Source organism: Pinus tabuliformis, chromosome 8 (genome assembly GCF_031772625.1).
Source record: "Pinus tabuliformis cultivar Carrire ecotype Pingquan chromosome 8, CPIR1, whole genome shotgun sequence".
NCBI classification, from domain to species: Eukaryota; Viridiplantae; Streptophyta; class Pinopsida; order Pinales; family Pinaceae; genus Pinus; species Pinus tabuliformis.
The window spans coordinates 1,182,881,656-1,182,899,615 of record NC_142294.1 but is presented as its reverse complement, the minus strand read 5'-3'; the positions used below and the strand labels follow the sequence as shown (position 1 = coordinate 1,182,899,615).

Genomic DNA, 17,960 nt, shown 5'->3' with positions numbered 1-17,960 from the left:
CATAGGGTATTCAATGTGTCGGGAGATGCACGGGACATAGCCCGCTAACACGCGAATTGCCCTTTCTTATTTAGTGGCGAGTTTCCGAATTCGCGTGTTAGCGGGCTATGTCTCGTGCATCTCCCGGCGCATTGAATACCCTATGTATGGCTGGTTAGGCACTTCCATAAGAATAAATTATATTTCAATCACATCACTGAGTAGAATACTTCACCGTGATGTATTGGTTATTGACGCGTGTCCATAAAATTTCGCTCAATTTTTAATATCCCTGTCATCACGGACTCTAGAAGATCTATAACAATAGTAACCGGGACATTCAAGATATTCAGAGTCCATAATAACCATGGGTTTTAAATTAACTTGTGTCAAGTAATGTGGACATGGGTTTTAAATTATTACAGCGACGTGTATGATTGAGACATATTTAGGCCGATAGACCTTCCTTTGAAAGGGACTTTCGTCGTCCCTTTGTTCCTCATGCTGACACGTGGCATCGGATTCCGAATGGCACAACCAAGAGTTTTTCAGTCTCGTGCTGACAGGTGGAGCGGGACAGTTTTGCGAGGGAGTGGCGTCAAAATAGAGCGGGACAGTTCTGCGAGGGAGTGGTCGTGTATTCATGGATATTTATGTTCTGCGAGGGAATGGCGGTGTCGTGTTAAGTTCGTGCAGTTATCTTCCAGCTTATGCATTCTTTAAGTTCCAGTAGTAACTGTTCTGCGGTTCCTTCTTGCATCAAACTACTGACAACAATCAATCTCACAGAGTATACCACTGTTCAAACTGACAGAGGAGCCTGGTTTAACAATCTCACGAATGGGTCTCGGAGCTGGAAATCAACACAACATCATTTCTTCCAGGTGAGGTCATCGTCTCTGTTTTTATCATAATCTGACCCTTTCGCTTGGGAGGAGGTTTTACTATTCAGGTCGCTTTGCTAGTATTTTCATTGTCCCAGAGTTTACTTCCTGTCTGAGTTGCGCGTGCTGTTACAGAGTGTCCAGTTATCAGACAGTTTTACTGTCGGGGGTTTTTCCAGGTTCGAGCGGATGACGCTCTGCCCCTTTCCAGGTAATTCATCATCTCGACACCTCTTCTATTAATTCGCTCCATGACCGGGTTTCCTGGTATCTTATTAGGTTTAATTCATGAATTGAAATTCTTCTCGCAGGTTGCGCTCTCCAGATAGCAGAAGGCGTACTCTTCAATACCCAGTTCCAGATAATCGGAACCCTTGCCGTAGGTAAGATTAATGCACCCATTTTTTGCTTTACGGTTCATTATCATTGATACACATGATTATTTTAGGGTTTTCACCTCACGCCGTGCACTTCTCAGGTATGCTTCCACTGGGGTTCGGGAGTCTGGCAGCTTCTCAACACTGATATCCTTGGCTTCACAGGTGCTCTTTACTGACTTACTTGCAGCCTTACGGCGGGTTAAAGAATTATAGGAAGAGGGTTTACATTCTTATGTTATACCGAACTGAATAGTTTGCTTATCGAGAGGTCTCCTGGCCAGTATTAACCCTGTGGGGTTCATAATTTATAACTGTGCATTTTGTAACTTTGAGTTTTGGACAACTCGTGTAAAAATTTGGGGTTTCCATAGAAAGAAAATGTTTTGACTTCTTCTGTGTATAGTGTATAACTGTAATTGCTAGACAGAACTCTTTTGCGGGGTGATATAATTTTTTTAAAGGAGCATGGATGCAGATTGATATTTAATGTTTGTTTTCCGATTGTGGCTGTCATGTTTAGTTAAATGGTTTGGTAATTTTATAAAATTGGGAATAAGCAAATGTTACAGGTTCTTTATCGGTTTCCTGTTGACTTCAAATAATTTCTCCTTTCCTTTGAAAAGGTTTCTCTGTCGCACTGGTTATAACATACCAGAGCCAAATATTACTAATTCTCTCTCTCTCTCTCTACAGAGATATAAATTAGAGTTGTGTTTCTTTTTCAGTTTATTGTTCCCTGTTCTTTAAATGTGAACAGAAGAATAAATTCATGCACCCCTAACTTCAATTGGTTTATTCACCATGAGAATATTTTGTGGGGTTCTGGACGGGGTCGGTATCAGATTGGCAGCCTAGTCCTAACCCCCTCGACTGTTGAATAATTAGTTTAACCCATATTAATCAGAACGATTCCATCACTCTCTTTGTTCTACCGCTTAATTTACTTTTCTTTATAAAAGCAGGCAACGGTTATATACTCTTTTCTTAATTTTCCGTTACAGGCATAATTAATTCCGGGTCTTTCCTTTCGGTTTTAGTATATAGGTTGATTCACAACCCAAAATCCTCTTTCTCCTCCAGAGTTCGATACTCTGCCTTCTAAGGGAAATAATAGTTTTATCTGTAACACACCTAAAAGTCATCAAATTCATTCAGAGTTCTTCCCTTTTAAAATAAAATGCTGGGTCTACTGTTCCCACTACATGTTTATTTATATATCTACTGCACATCATTAATAGGACTTATACAGTTTCGATTACAACAAAATGTATATATTGGAACCATATTTCAATACTGTTAACAGTAAATTGTAAATAATTTCAATCATGCATTTAACTACAGATTTCAAGTCATTTTTGTGTACTTATCTGCCTTATGTTAAATCCATGAATTCAACAGGGTAACTTTCTCCACCCAACCTTGAGAAGGGCAATGTCGGCCTCTTCTCCCCCCAAATGAGGTTATCCACTGGCTCAAGTCCAGCTCAAGTTATCCCTCTTTTGACAGCGTCCTGTCAATTTCACAGACCCCCAAATGAGGTTATCCACTGAGGTTATCCACTGGCTCAAGTCCAGCTCAAGTTATCCCTCTTTTGACAGTGTCCTGTCAATTTCACAGACCTTTAGGTTATCCACTGGCTCAAGTCCAGCTCAAGTTATCCCTCTTTTGACAGCGTCCTGTCAATTTCACAGACCTTTCTCATCCTTTTTCCATAACAAAGACTGAACCCCTTTCTTTCCACTCAATTTCACATACCTTTGTTATCCTTTTTCCATAACAAAGACTGAACCCCTTTCTTTCCACCGAGACTTCCTTTTATCTCCGAGAAAGAAAGGTACAACTGTCTCTATCTGTTTCTAACTGCGTGGAGGTTCCCTCTTGAATTATGGAACTCCGTAATCATAAAATAGTATTATTCGCTATTTAATTATTATAAAAAAATATCATTAATAATTCAAGTAGGTAAAGTAATTCAAATGTCATCCTCGAGTGTTACCCCCGATCCCCATTTACCTAATATCATAGGAAAGTTTGAGAGAATGGGGAGATTGGACTTTGGTAATAGCATCTGGCTTCGTTTGCTTGCTTGCTAGGACATTATGTGCCAACAGGTCTTATAGTTTTCAGATGTTAATTTTTTGGGCATTGAAAATGTACCATATTTTTCTTATAAATCTAAAACAGAAGGTATGTAGTTTTACCTCAGTACAAGGAACGTCTATATATTATTTCAAGTTAAACAGCAGAAAACAGGACGAAACAGAAAGAAACAAAATTTCATTCATAACTAATACATATAAAATATATCGACTAATTGCAAATTACCTGTTTAACAACTGCAACTGCAGTGCTTCCACTGCAAAAGCAGTCTATAGTCGGACGAGACCTCAATTCTTTGTCCATTACTTTGTACGCTTTCAGGTAGGTATCTTTCCAGGCAGAAAAAAGACTGGACTCCTTTCTTGAACTGACTTGGCCATCACCACCCAAGTCATTTTGGCCATTTTTTGCCTTCTTTTTGTTATTGTATGTATCGGTAGCATTGATGTTGTTTGCTTTATCCTTGAAGGATTGCCAAAAAGAATGCAGTTTCACTGGTAATGAATCCCTAACCCTACGGGCAACAAGATGACCATAAGGACCATGGCCATCAAAAACCCCACAGAAGATTGAATCATCTGAAACAAAATCCTGTGAATGATAACAAAAGAATAATGAAAATATGAACTTTTTATTTCCAATTAGGACACAGCAAAATTTTGCTAAAAAATTGAATATCATTTGAACTGAAAAAGAACTCTGACCCATGAAAATTTCGAAACATTTCATTTGTGAACTCATGAGAAAAGAAGATTCACAGCATAAATGGCAATGTCCAAGAGTCACATAGTAGCCCTTGTTCCATTCATTACTAAGGGCTAGGATCCTTCTCGCACTGAATAGTGCATGCACATTGTTGCTACAGCATACATGTAGATTGCATATGTTACATTCTACATTCTAAAAAAATACCCTCTTGCATGAGGCACAGAGTGCTGTTTATTTTCTGCTGCTGTTTAGGAAGAGATTAGTGGAGAACAGTAAGAGATCAAAAGATACAAACAATTCTCAGTAAAACCAAAGACACACATATGAAAATTTAGAAAACTGAAGTTCTTATTCTTTGAAGAGCAGCATTGTTGGCTTTTTGTGAAGTGCATGGTGAAATTTTTCTGTCTTCCTTGGAAATCCTTGAATGGTTTCGGTTGCCTTAGCTGATAGTTATTGGTAGGTACTTCAAAGAATTCAACACTACAGGAGTTCCCTATTGTTCTCCGTCATCTTCTAACCAGATATTGCCAAAGTTGCAGTTTGCAGTGTAAATTGAGCATTTACATCTCAAACTACCATGGGGATTAATCTCCTGACTCTCTCTTGATGATTAGAATTATAACATGTGGGCATTCATGCCTTCAACGACACTGGTTGAGACTGATCTATATCGTCCATATGCAGCATGCCCCCATGGAGATCGATGTAACAACCATCAACCTCAACCTACATAGTGTATGCACATTATTTTTTCATGGCGATTGATCCTATGATTAACTCAAATGCCTCTGTCATTGTCTGCAGAAGCTAGCTCTTATGGGGGTTACCTTCTGAACTGTTTAGATTCCACACATCATATCCACAGAGGATTGGATCTCTCACAATGGCGAGGTCTTCAGTATTTACATATAAACGTCTTCACTTCAATTAACGCCATGACCAAATCAACAAAAACGACTCCCCCAAGTTGTCAGCAATTTATGTCGTATGACAGGACAGAGTGACAAACCTCGCAGCCCACTGGATATATGGACTCTCAGTTCGAAGCAAACCTCAAGAGGACAACAAGTAAAAGGAAAAGGTCATAAAGGTTGCAGGGAAAACGCTAAATATGTAAGCAATTGTGAATCAGGATAGCATAAGTTTATTAATCTTTTATTAAAGGAAGCCTCTCTTTGCACTGCAGCCCCTTGAGGTATGTTTCTGTCAAGCATTCCAATATATATCTATATATATAAACTGCAGATACGTCTTCCCTTTTTTGAGGTTAGAGACATGAATTAAATGCCACACACACATATATCTTAGTCGAAGAGGTTAGTTCAGTTGGCTATGGCCAATGTTTTTAGGCATTTAGCTAATTTTGTGATAGCAGGTGCCGGATTAAAGCCTTTTTGATCAGGTGTACTAGTCTATGTTCATGGGTTTATCAAGAATGCCATCCAAAATGTGACAAAGTATTCCTCAGGTTCTCATTAAGTTTTGCTTGGAAAAATATATAGATAAATACCTCAGGCTACCAAAACAGTGCCAGAACAAGAAAAATATAACTAATCACATAGTCTAGAAATCATTATGTTATTAGACAATAACAGTTAGAATTTATATTCTAAAAAACTGTGGCTAAACCATATAGCGTAGGTTTACAAGAAATATATAGTTTTAGGCAGACATACCCTAGAGTGCACAGATAAGTATAAATTATCCAAAAAATATTGTGGAGGCCTATCCATTTCATTCTACTCTGAATTCTGCATGTCTGCTGCTTAACATTTCATTGAGTATATATCTACAAATCAGTGATTTTGGGATCAAATCCCACAAAGCAATTCTAGCAATTCTATACCTGCTCTTCAAATTCCTTCAAGCTTTTGAAAGCAAAACCAATGAATTATCAATATAATTTTACCATAATAAAAAAACAATTAGAAGGCGTTTAGCTAGCTCAAATTGCTCATCCGTTAGGCTTGAACCAACATCTCTTCTAGAGAAATTCAACAATTCTAATTTAATAATCCTATCGGCCTCTCTTTGTACCTTTTGGGACAATTGCTAGTGTACTTATCTAATTAAAAGATTAGATAGATGCTTTGTTCAAGTCATACCTGGAACGACGGAAATTAAAAAGATTCTCGAGCGCAGGGACATTGAAGGATGGAATTTCAAAAGTTCCCGAGAGGACAGTGCCACCTTACACGACACGCGATAGGAAAGAAGTTGTTAGAGAATCTTCGGGGTTCTGAAGACTTTTACCAAAACAATATAATTTACCACGCATAGGAACAAAGTCTTAGCAATCAAACTACACCTCACTGTCACTATACATAGATTATGATGGGAGATATTTTCCAAAACAATATAGTTAAAAAGATGGGAAATATTTTCCAAAACAATATAATTAAAAGATGGCTACAGTCAATTTGTAAATTTTTTTTTTTAATACTTACTGTTAAATTAATTAATAATTTGGTGTAATTATATATGGTTATTATTTATGTAATTTCAAAAGTTTTACAAATTATATTAAATTATTCTTAAAAAGTTTTTAATTTTGATTTTGGCTTATAATTTGATGAGTTAGATTTAAGGAGGACCTTATAAATAATAACACAGATTTGAAGCCATTTTTAAATAAGAATTTGAGAGAACATTTTAAGAAATAATAATATGTAAGCATGAATTTTGAAGAAATTTATAATCTTCTCATAGGCTAACACCTAAAAGGCACAAACATAGTTGTTTTTATATTTAAGTGTGAATTTATTGAGAGCATCATAGCCTTAGTAACCACACATTTGAGATTCTCATATCCAACTACAAAATATATTTGTTTTCTAATCAAACTAATAAATAGATTCATTTTATCTATCACCAATGTGCCAACACTAAATAAACTACATAAAATTCTCAAAATCAAACAAAAAACTATTGTTTCACCTAAACAAAGAAAAAGCCTCAATGAGTGTTTTATATAAAATTACAATGGCTATTGGGTGTGGACATGTGTGAGTCTCAATCTTTAAACTTTAAGCTTCAATGTTTTTGTGTTATGCTTAAGTGTATACATTGTAGGATCACATGGTATGACTAAAGACAGAGATAAACCTTGTCTATAAGTCCAAAAATACACTATAAATGAATCTATGTTTATCTTCAAATCTCATCGGAAAATCTTAGTAATATGGGTGTTATCTTCAAATCTCATCTCAAAATCTTAATAATGTGGGTGTTGAATAATGCAATATTTATTTTGGAATCTCAATAATTAAAATCACTAATTCTTTTTATTTGTTTATATCAATTAGGTTTTTTTTTTATAAATGTATATGAGTAAAATTTTAAGCCATTGATTAAATCGATGGTTTGAAAACTTAATAACCGTCCTACAAATTTTAAAATAAACTTTCCGTAATTTATGGTGATACCACAGCTCACTGGACAGTGACCGGTCGACCGTATGGAAACTAGCGTTTTTTAGTCAAAAGTTTGCACCAAATTACGTAAGGGGCCCGGTAAGCATTTCATGAAAGTAAGGTCCAAAACATTTCCTGGTTTACGATACGATATATTCTTATCTGCGTTCCTCCCTCTCGGCTTAGCTATTGATAAAAGCACTACCAACGGCATACCTATGGAGGAATCATCTTCTTCTTTATCTATCGTAGCTGAGGCTCCCGGTCTGCTGAGGATATACGAAGACGGGACGGTTGAACGCTTGCTCGACGAGGGTACCGTTCCCCCTTCTCCGCTGCTCGGTAATGAATCCAAGGGAGGAGTGCCATCGAAGGACGTGGTCATCGATCCTGAAACAGGCGTCTCCGTTCGACTCTTCCTTCCTCCGTTCGAAGTGAGTGAGGGAAAACAAAAAGTTCCGGTACTTGTGTACATTCACGGAGGGGGTTTCTGTATCGGATCGGCTGTCTCGCCGCTTTATCACAACTATGTCAGTGAAGTGGCTAAAGAGGCGAAGGTGATATGCCTATCGGTGGAGTACAGGAAAGCGCCCGAGCATCGCCTCCCTGCTGCTTATGACGATTGTTTTGGCGTTCTTGAATGGCTAGACCATCAAGCAGTAGCGCTGGATGGGGGTGTCTGTGGATCCGTGGCTCGCTTCACGCGCAGATTTTAGGAAGGTGTTCGTGGCAGGTGACAGTGCCGGAGGCAACATCGTGCATCAGTTGGGAATCCTTGCGAGTGGAAGGAAATGGGATGGCCTGTGTTTCCAAGGGGCCATTCTGGTTCACCCCGGCTTTCAAGGGAAAGAACTAGTTGGCCGCGAAGTTGGGCCACAGGCGGAGGCGGAGGGTTTTAAGGAGTTGTCGGATGCACTATGGAGCATCGTCCTCCCCCCAGGGGAGGATAAAGACCACCCTTTTAGCAACCCAGTTGGACCCCGTTCTCCTGATCTGTCCACTCTGGTGTATGAACGAATGCTTGTATTCGTTGCAGAGAAGGATCTGCTGACAGATCGTGCTGTTCTGTACTACGAAGGTTTAAAGAAGGCAGGCAAAGACGCTGATCTGGTTATGACGGAAGGCGAAGGCCACGTGTTCCATCTCTTCAATCCCAAATCTGAGAATGCGTATCTCATGTTGAAACGCATTTCGGACTTCATGCATTCCTTTTCCTCCCCCTCCTCCTCTGATGACTGTAAGAACCCTACCCAGAGTCTTTCTTTGTCACTTTGAAGGCGAATATCTGTGATTGTTTAGCATATACAGTTTCGTTGCGGAAACAGAAAGGCTACAGGGTAATAACTGCACTATGGAGCCAATATTGAAGAAACTGGACAGTCTTAAGAGGCTACAGGGTAATAGCTTTAGCGAAAGTGTCATTACGCAGATATTGAAATCGATTCTTTACTGCATTCTTATGACGGCCATGCATATAATAATTTGTTGTCTTTTTAACCCTGTAATTTGTTATTTTTACAAGTGGAAAGATCAATGTTAATTGATTTGTTCTGAGAAGTTAAAAAAAAAAAAAAAAAAATAGATGCATTCATATATTTAATTTTATAATGATTTATAAAATTAAAAAAAAAAAAATGAAAAGAGAATGGAAAAAAAAAATTAAAAAATAATTGATTTTTTCAAAGTCTGAACCACAAATACATTATTAATCAATGAGATGTTAAAAATAATTAAAAAATAATAAATCTCAGATATATTGAGCTGAGAGATTAAAAATAATTCGAAAAGATAATACATTCACATTATAATCAATTAATTATCGCCATTTAACTTTACAAATTCTTCTTATAAACTGGTATGTTGGAGAAGGTACAAATACAAGAGCTGAAGTTGTCGCTATGGGGGTTATTGTATAATGCCAGAATTTGGAACAGATAGCCATTTATGGAGAAGCAAGGGTAATCATTGAATGGTCTTTGTTCCCCATTGGATGCTTCGCATTGAGAATTTGAAGAAATCCTTTCATAACATCTCCTTTATGCGGGCTATCAAAAAATAGGTCTTGCAGCGGAGCCTAGAATATTCCATCACAGCTTCCTCCACAATGGCGGGGATCTATTCCAATGTGCTCATGTTTTTCCAGCTACTGGTGGGGAAGTAATTTCCAGAAGTTTAGTTTTGTTATATTTGTCTTTTGATAGTATATATGGAACTCATTTTGATGTATTAGGGAAGACAGGATATACTTTTCAGCTAATTACGGACCACATAAATGGTAGCATATGTTGAAGGATATAATATTTTAGTTTTAGTATAAGGCATATGATAGTGGTATTGGTTGAATATGCGCTGGTTTTTTTTTAATAGTAATATGAATATTATGTTTTTGTTGAAAAAAATCAATTGATTAGTTGTGAGATGTTAAAAAAAAATTGAAAACTTAATAGATTTAGGATGTTTTTAATATAACAATGATTTTAAAAATATGTGAAAAGAGACTTGAACTTATTAATGAGATTTTTATTTGTTTTTATAATTTATATAAAAATTTAATAATCACACAATTATAATTTATTAATTATATTTTATTAATGTTTTTTTTCAATTTTATATATAAAAAATTAATGGCCACGCATATTTCCATTATAATTTATAATTTTTTTAATTGTTATTGTTATTTTAAGTTAAAATTTGTATTGTTATTTTATAAAATAACAAAATTTTATTTTTATAATTTATAATTTTTTTAATTGTTATTGTTATTTTAAGTTAAAATTTGTATTGTTATTTTATAAAATAACAAAATTTTATTTTTATTTGTTTCTAACTCATCGTTGAGGATCAGAGTAAAGAAATAATGATTGTTTATCAATAAGTGTCAAAAAATGATATGAAAGTAGAAACATCAAACTAAATAAGATAAGAGTTGTTCTTGTCCTGGGAAAACTATCTAGGAATATGAAAACCAATATAAAATATGACAAAAATGGAGAACAAAAAAGAGAGTCATCCAACATGTGGGAAAACCAACCAAATGAGAAAGTTCCACAGTAGCCAAAGTTCTAAACATTGTAGAGATATAAAAAAAATAAAAGAAACTTGTGGGTCATGAAGATAATGAAGTGTCCAAATTAATAGAATGATCTACAATGTGGTCAGGTTGTGAGGCCTAGGGCTAAGCCCATTTCTATTAATCAGATTGTATAAATAATGGTAACATTCCATTTTCATTAGGTTAGGCACATTCTACATTAATTTAAAGAGTAATTTTTTTTGTGTAAGGTGAATTTTATTGACCAATCAGAAATGATATACATCATGTACAATCACGACTTTTTTTCGAGTACAATGTGCCATATATTGATAGGAATATCACTAAGTTGTATGCGACTAAGAATAACAGAGGAGACATAGCGGAAAAAAAAACAAAAACAATTGCAAATGTGAATCACCCAAATTTGGGTAGGTCCTCAGAGTGTCCTTTATTTCCATTCTTTTTTGAAACCTTCACCCAATCTTCCAAAGGTGGGTTTATCAACGCAATCTAGAAATTATTATTGTGCGTTGAAGGAGAATCCTTGTTAGAGTATAAAGAAGTAGACTCATGAGTTGAATTCAATGCGTCCAAATAAGCATTATTATTCACTATCTTTATTCATGTCGAAGGAGCATGGTTCATAATAGCATCCTCAGGAGACTTTTGAGGAGTCGAATTTTGAGCCTCCTTGTCCATCGAATGCATTTCATCATCGGATCATTCATCATCCTTGTTCAAATGAGAGGAGGCCTCATCCTCCATAAGAGGTTGATTGCAGGGCTTCCAAATTTTTGCTCTAGAATTTTAAATGTTCCACTTCTAGTGAGATTTGAATGGAGGGAAAGAGATTCGTAGATGGCCTGTTTGATGATAAAAGTGCTAGCGAAAAGCAATATTCTCATAGTCCAGAGCTTAGCTCTAAAGAATATCAAATTTTTAAATTAATTTTGTTTGGCATCCCTTTACTGATGTCAATTTCAACACATATTTTTGCATAAGTGTAGATGCAAAACTTCCCACGCAAATTATCGGTTGTAATGAAATGACCTATTGAGTTTCCAATATCATCAAAAATTGAGTGTTGCTAAAAGTGAGTAGGTTGATTAAGAAGATAGGTTGATATTGGTAGCTTGGAGATGACTACTATAGAAGGGTCAAAATATGGAATCCAAGGAATTTGGAACAGTCCAACATTGCCCCATATCAAAGGTCCATTAGATAAAACTTTATGGTAGTCTTCTAATTCTACAAATGCCACAATGAAGAAGCCTTTGGAGAAGAAAATAAGCTTACAACTCTTGGTCCATGAAGAATGGATCCATTGGTAAAGATTAGAGTGGGACCATAAACCATTAAAGCGACATATGAGGATTGATTACACATAGAGCTAATGGAGGTTCTTGAGAGCAAGGTGTGATATTTCTAAGGAGGGAATTTATTTAGATTTTTCAACCAGCAACAACATAGGAGCCACCTGAGACTACAATTCCTTTATGGAGGGTTAAGCATGTACAACATATTTATAGGAAAAAACCCGAGGGGAGGACAAATTTCCCATAACACCCCCTCGTAAGTGAAGGGTCATAAAATCAGTGGCATCTTTACAAACATTATAGATTGAAAGAGGGAAAGGATCATCTAGATGCTTACCTTTGAAAAGTAGGCATTACATGACATAAGGCATACCCACCTAGAGCTCTAGGGAAAGCTTGAGGTCCCATAACAAATCAGTGGAGTAGGACCCAAAGAGTAGTGAATTCCCAAAGAGAAGTTTGACAACTTTCTGTAAATAAATTTGTGGAACCAGGGACTGAGGGTCCAAGACCGTAATAAAGTAGGATAGAGGGCTTCTAACATCATCACCATGACGACCCCCAAGACCCTTATCTTCTTGGTAAAATGGTTCTGTGAGATTAGCCTCTACAACACGAGCTCGGAGTCCAATGAAATATAAGTTGTTCCCATGGTTACTCTCATCATCTCTTAAACAAAAATCCATCTTGATAAGGCTATGAGGGCAATGCAGGGATCGATACTAATCTACCATCCCATAATGAGGATCAGATCACACATATTTGTGCTTCGGGTAAGGATAATGCTAGTATTTTCATTTAGGAATGTCCACCATTACTGTCCAATGATTAAGACTCTCTATTGTCACAGGCCAATTGGTTTGAGTTGGGCTGCATATTTTTTCCAAACCTTTTTCATCTTCCTGGTTGCGACTAGGATTCGATTCCATTGCTTTTCCTTTATGTGATGTGGATCAATGTTTTTTCACTTATCAATTTAAAGAGTAATTATAATATTATTATTTTTTTAATTGAAAAATATTTTTTACATATACATTATAAAAAAAGAGAAGAAAATGAAGGATATATAGAAATAATTCATATCCGCTTGTAAAGAGAAACTAAAACAATTATAAAATCTAAATAAGGATTTGAATTTAACAGTTTAGTTTGGAATCCCTAATCAACAATACTCTTTGTCTAGGATTTACATATGTATCTCATCATGCCATCATTTTGAATAAGATTTTAGAGAACTAACATCATTATTAAAACACATTTGCAACAGAGTTTCCAAAGAGTATTATTGGCTACCCAACTGACTCCCCTCTCATTTTCAAAATGATACAGGCCCTCTTTTTATTTGTTTGTTTGCTTTCGATTTTCATAATTAGTTTTCGAATGGAATGTTGATAATGGTTTCAAGTACATATTTTGATTTGCATTGTGATATGGATTTCATTTGATTTCATATTTAGCATTTTTATTCAAAGAAGTGGAGAAGTTATCTTAAGCATTATTGACTATGATTATTTATCATCTTTTTCTTGTTATATAAGGTTGTGTATTCTTTTTTGTTACAATAACAAGTTAGCCTATGTGTTTTGAGTTATTTCACAGGGTCATAAATTTATTTAACCTAGTCAACATGTTCTCATTAAAGTCTTCAATATGTTACCTATATATACTATCATTTTGATTTTTGGCTTACATTTTGTGCAAGCAATAATTTTTTTTTCTTTCACGTTATATAAGTCAATGGATTATATGAAATTTATGGGTCTCAAACCATATCATAATAATGGTTTGTTTGTTTTAGCAAAGTTTTATTTACGTGTGTATGAAATGTGTCATTCTAAACCTGATGGTTTTGACATTTGGATTTCGTGAGTTTTGTATATATATATATATGGGTATATTTGTTTTGGAAAAGGTTATATTCTTTCATTTGAAACGTTGTCATTTCATGACCTTGTCATATCATTGGTCATTACCAAACCCTTTGATCAATATTTTGACATGTTGTTATGGTTTGATTTTCATTGTATTTAATAGCAAACCTCTAGTTCTATGTGAAATTTAATATTGGTATCAAAGAATTCTATTTTTTTATATGGTGAAATGATCGCTGACACATTTGATGAGATTTGCTTCGATTTTAACATCTATCATTTCTAGTGACATGGAACCATACATTTGACTTGTAAACTATGACTTTTGGAAGTTGTTCTCCTCATTGACCATTATCATAATTTGAATAGTCCCAGCCATAACTCCTCTGGTGGTGAGTATTGTTGATTAGTACCTTTGTACCATGTGCGCCAATTGCCAAATATGTCACGTAGGGTTTTTTTCCACCTCCAATGCATTTTATTCCTACGTATGGGCTTTACATGTTGTTCCACAAGATGTTAGGGTTTTCAAAACCTAATCTTTCTCATTCCACCTCCTGTTCACACCCAACCCAAACTAAAATTGCACCAAAACTATAGCTATGCCACCTGTGAATAGAAATGAGCCAGTCAAAGCTTATATCATTGAGACATACAACGAATATTTGGCATTGTTTTAATAGGTTGGATGGTGGAAATTTATTTATCTCTTTCATGGTTTTAGTGAGGAAGTAGTTAGAGCCTTTACCTCTATGTTTGATGCTAAGAGGGCAAAAGTTGGTGACTTAGAGATTCTTGTGGATGTTAGTTTCATTGCCAAAGTAACTGGTATTCCCACCATGGGGGCAAAATGGTCAAAAAAACTACCCTGTGCATGAGATACCTTGGAAGTATCTAGCCAGTAAGGATTGCACATACGATGTTAAATATTTGCAAGTTTCTTTCCTAAAACCTAAGTGGAAATATTTGGTGTTTTTCCTGCATCATTATATAACATGTGAGGGGCGTTACAGACTAGTGTTTATTTATCATATGTGTCTTCTCATGGTGTTTTTGGGGTATAAACTTAATCTTCGATATTATTTGTATAAAATACTAGAAAAAATAGCCAAATCTTATTAGACCTAAGATAAGAACCTTGAGAGATCCTTATTCCACAATGACCTTATTATATTTTCATTAAAAGAATCATCTAATAAACATAAACAATGTGTGGGATACGTCCCTCCTTCGAAATAGATATCAGGAACGCCAAAGTGTTGAGCACCCATGTCTTATAGATACGGTTCCGTCTAGTCCTCCACCAATCGAATCAATTATGTTTGATCCTGATATTGAGGATGATCTCAATGAGTCTTCCCATGCATAGAAAGTGGATTATTTTGACAATAATGGGGTTGTAAATCCTTAAATTACATCTCTTCATGTCACCAAGAGAATGGATAAGAATGTTGAATTCCATCTTGTGGAATTGAAACTAGAATTTAGGGAAAAAGAGGAGTTAAAACCCTTTGACCATAGCCTTTGATTTAAACCTGCAAAATGAGAAGAGGTCAGGCATTCTATGTATAATTCTCAGTGAAGGTTAAACAAACTAAAAGAAAGATATCAAGGGCTCAACATAATAGGTGAAAGAGTATCCCTAAAAACGAGGTTTTCATCAATCCTAAAGTGCCATCCAAGCCTTCACCGAAGAAGAATACACCTCAAACTAAAAATAACTCAGGTTTTGTGGAAAATGTTGAATATGTGTGTGATGGAAACAATCCTTTAGAAAAGACTCCTCAAAGCAATCCTGGATCTGATCCATCCCTACTCGACATGTACTACCACCATGAATTTCTCGTTACAGTGCCTCACCTAGAGCATCATATTAACCAATTGTTATATGAAAACAACCAACTAAAATCCCTAAACCAATCAAGGAAGAAAAATAAAAATCTATAGAAAATGAAGTCAAAATATAGTTAGGAGATACTCATATATTCATTAGTCTTTGAATTTCAAGGTTGTCATCTCTCTAGATTCAAATCACACTTAATAAAGACTTTATATTATCTATATTTCAGGGGATTTCTAAGATATGTTTTCGTTTTGATTTCAATAACTAAATTTAAAATGGACACTACAAAATATTGATTCTGTAACGTCCTTTGTTTTATTATCATTGTAAGTTGTTAATTCTATTTGCTTTATTTGTTGATAGGTTATTCTTATGATGATATTAGTTTCAATGGAGCAACTAATGTGGATTCCTTTTAGCTATGTTACGATGACTTGTTAGTCCTTCTATGTTTATTTTTTTCAAGTAGTTCGGATATGACCATTAGGTCAAAAACAATATATTGTAATTTTGATTTTTTTTTTTTTTTGTAGATTTAGCTTGAAATCTAGGTAGGCTCTCAGGGCTATATAAAAACATTTAATTTTGACCAGTAATTAGGAGAGAGAAATGGAGAGAAATGTTGGAAAGTATACAATGATTTTGAAAATATTTTAAGTCTTTCTATAAGTCTGTTGATTTGGTTTAATTCAATCAAGTATTGCTTGTACTAGCCTTATTTTCCATACTTATTTTTCGATTATCTTCTTGATTCTTAGTAATTTGACTTCTGAGAATTTTGAAGATAGCATACTGTCATTTCAATGACTTTGATATAGAAATAGATAGTAATTTTCATTGCATTTCTTTTCATTCTTATTAATTCAATTTATGTTTGTTTGTATTTGATCATTACCATCCTTTAGTGACTTGTGTCCTAAGGGTGATAATAGTTATAAACATTCCTCTTATTTGTGTTTCTGTGAATTGTCTACAAGAATTTAGATTACTAAGAGATGTTATTTTCTTTATATGATTTGAACTAATAACTATGTTGTAGCAGTTTCTAGTCTATTATTTTATTTCGTTGTTGGTTTATTAAACTATTTCATAAACGAATAATTGGAAGAAAATTCTACTCATAGAAATAGTTATAGTCATTTCTCTAGTATACCTTAGCCAAGAAAGAGTAGTTAGAATGCATTAGCTAGTTCTCTGCATATATCAATTATTCTTGATGTGAATAATTAAAATGAACATTGTTTGATTTGCACTGCCTTAAAAGATAAGAAGCTTACATTTTCATAGTTATTTGTCTTTTACTTATTCACATGAAGGATTATTGTTAATTTTAATTTATAATTGCTTATATAAATTAAAATTAGATAGCATTTCACAATATTTTTGTAGAAATACCTATAGTTTATTCTTTGAACCAATTACATTAAGTTCTAGTCTTTTATATGTTGTATTATAATTCTTGTACCATTTGTATAGAATTTATTTTATTTTAAATGTTGATGCTAATATGATGTTTGTATCATATTTTATTAATTATTAGTTAATAGTTTTAGGTATATTAACAATAGTTTAGGTTAGTGTGCATCCTACATTAGCTAACCTTTTAGGTTTCCCCCTGGTTCTCTTCTTTATTAGAGGAAGGATCCAAAGGGCAATGGAGCCTTAAAACCCATCGGGAGTGACCATCCCAAACATCTTGGGCTATTTAAAGAGCCTCAGTATGGGTCACATCCGCTTTGTTGACTAATGTATCAAAATCCACGTCAACAAAATGGAACTATATGGAGGGCATACTCGACTCTAAATGGCTAAGGGCAGCCAAAAGATACAAACTGTTAGGCCTTCTATTGTCATGAGAAGTCACTTAAGATTTTTTACATATTTATATATTGTTAATTAATACTTCAATACACATAAAATAATTGTCACTAAAAAATAACAATTTTAAGCATTTGACAAAAAATACACATTTTTAGGCCGATAGGCCTTCCTTTGAAAGGGACTTTCATCGTCCCTTTGTTCCTCATACTGACACGTGGCATCGGATTCCGAATGGCACAACCAGGAGTTTTTCAGTCTCGTGCTGACAGGTAGCGTCAGAATAGAGCGGGACAGTTCTGCGAGGGAGTGGCGTCAAAATAGAGCGGGACAGTTCTGCGAGGGAGTGGCGTCGTGTATTCATGGATATTTATGTTCTGCGAGGGAATGGCGGCGTCGTGTTAACTTCCTGCAGTTATCTTCCACCTTATGCATTCTTAAGTTCCAGTACTAACTGTTCTGCGGTTCCTTTGGATGTTAGAGCAGAACCTGATCCACGGTTTGTTTTCCAGTTTGTTCGACAGCCTGACGCCCTGAAGACAGTCCTCAGATTTTGCAAGCGCAAGGAAAAGTTCATCAGCCTATTTTTAGCTGCAAGTTTAGCCGTGACA

General features: G+C 35.2%; 1 protein-coding gene and 1 pseudogene across 1 annotated transcript; both read left to right on the top strand.

Annotated features, from left to right (window-relative positions):
• The first annotated feature begins 565 nt into the window (after positions 1-565).
• LOC149239575 (uncharacterized) lies at positions 566-1,599 on the top strand. Its single transcript, XM_089367166.1, has 4 exons — positions 566-863; positions 999-1,074; positions 1,175-1,246; positions 1,342-1,599. The coding sequence occupies exons 1-4, from the start codon at positions 690-692 to the stop codon at positions 1,386-1,388; spliced, it is 369 nt and encodes a 122-aa protein (XP_089223292.1). The 5' UTR covers positions 566-689; the 3' UTR covers positions 1,389-1,599.
• Positions 1,600-7,623: 6,024 nt separating this feature from the next.
• LOC149239574 (2-hydroxyisoflavanone dehydratase pseudogene) lies at positions 7,624-8,910 on the top strand (annotated as a pseudogene).
• Positions 8,911-17,960: the final 9,050 nt, after the last annotated feature.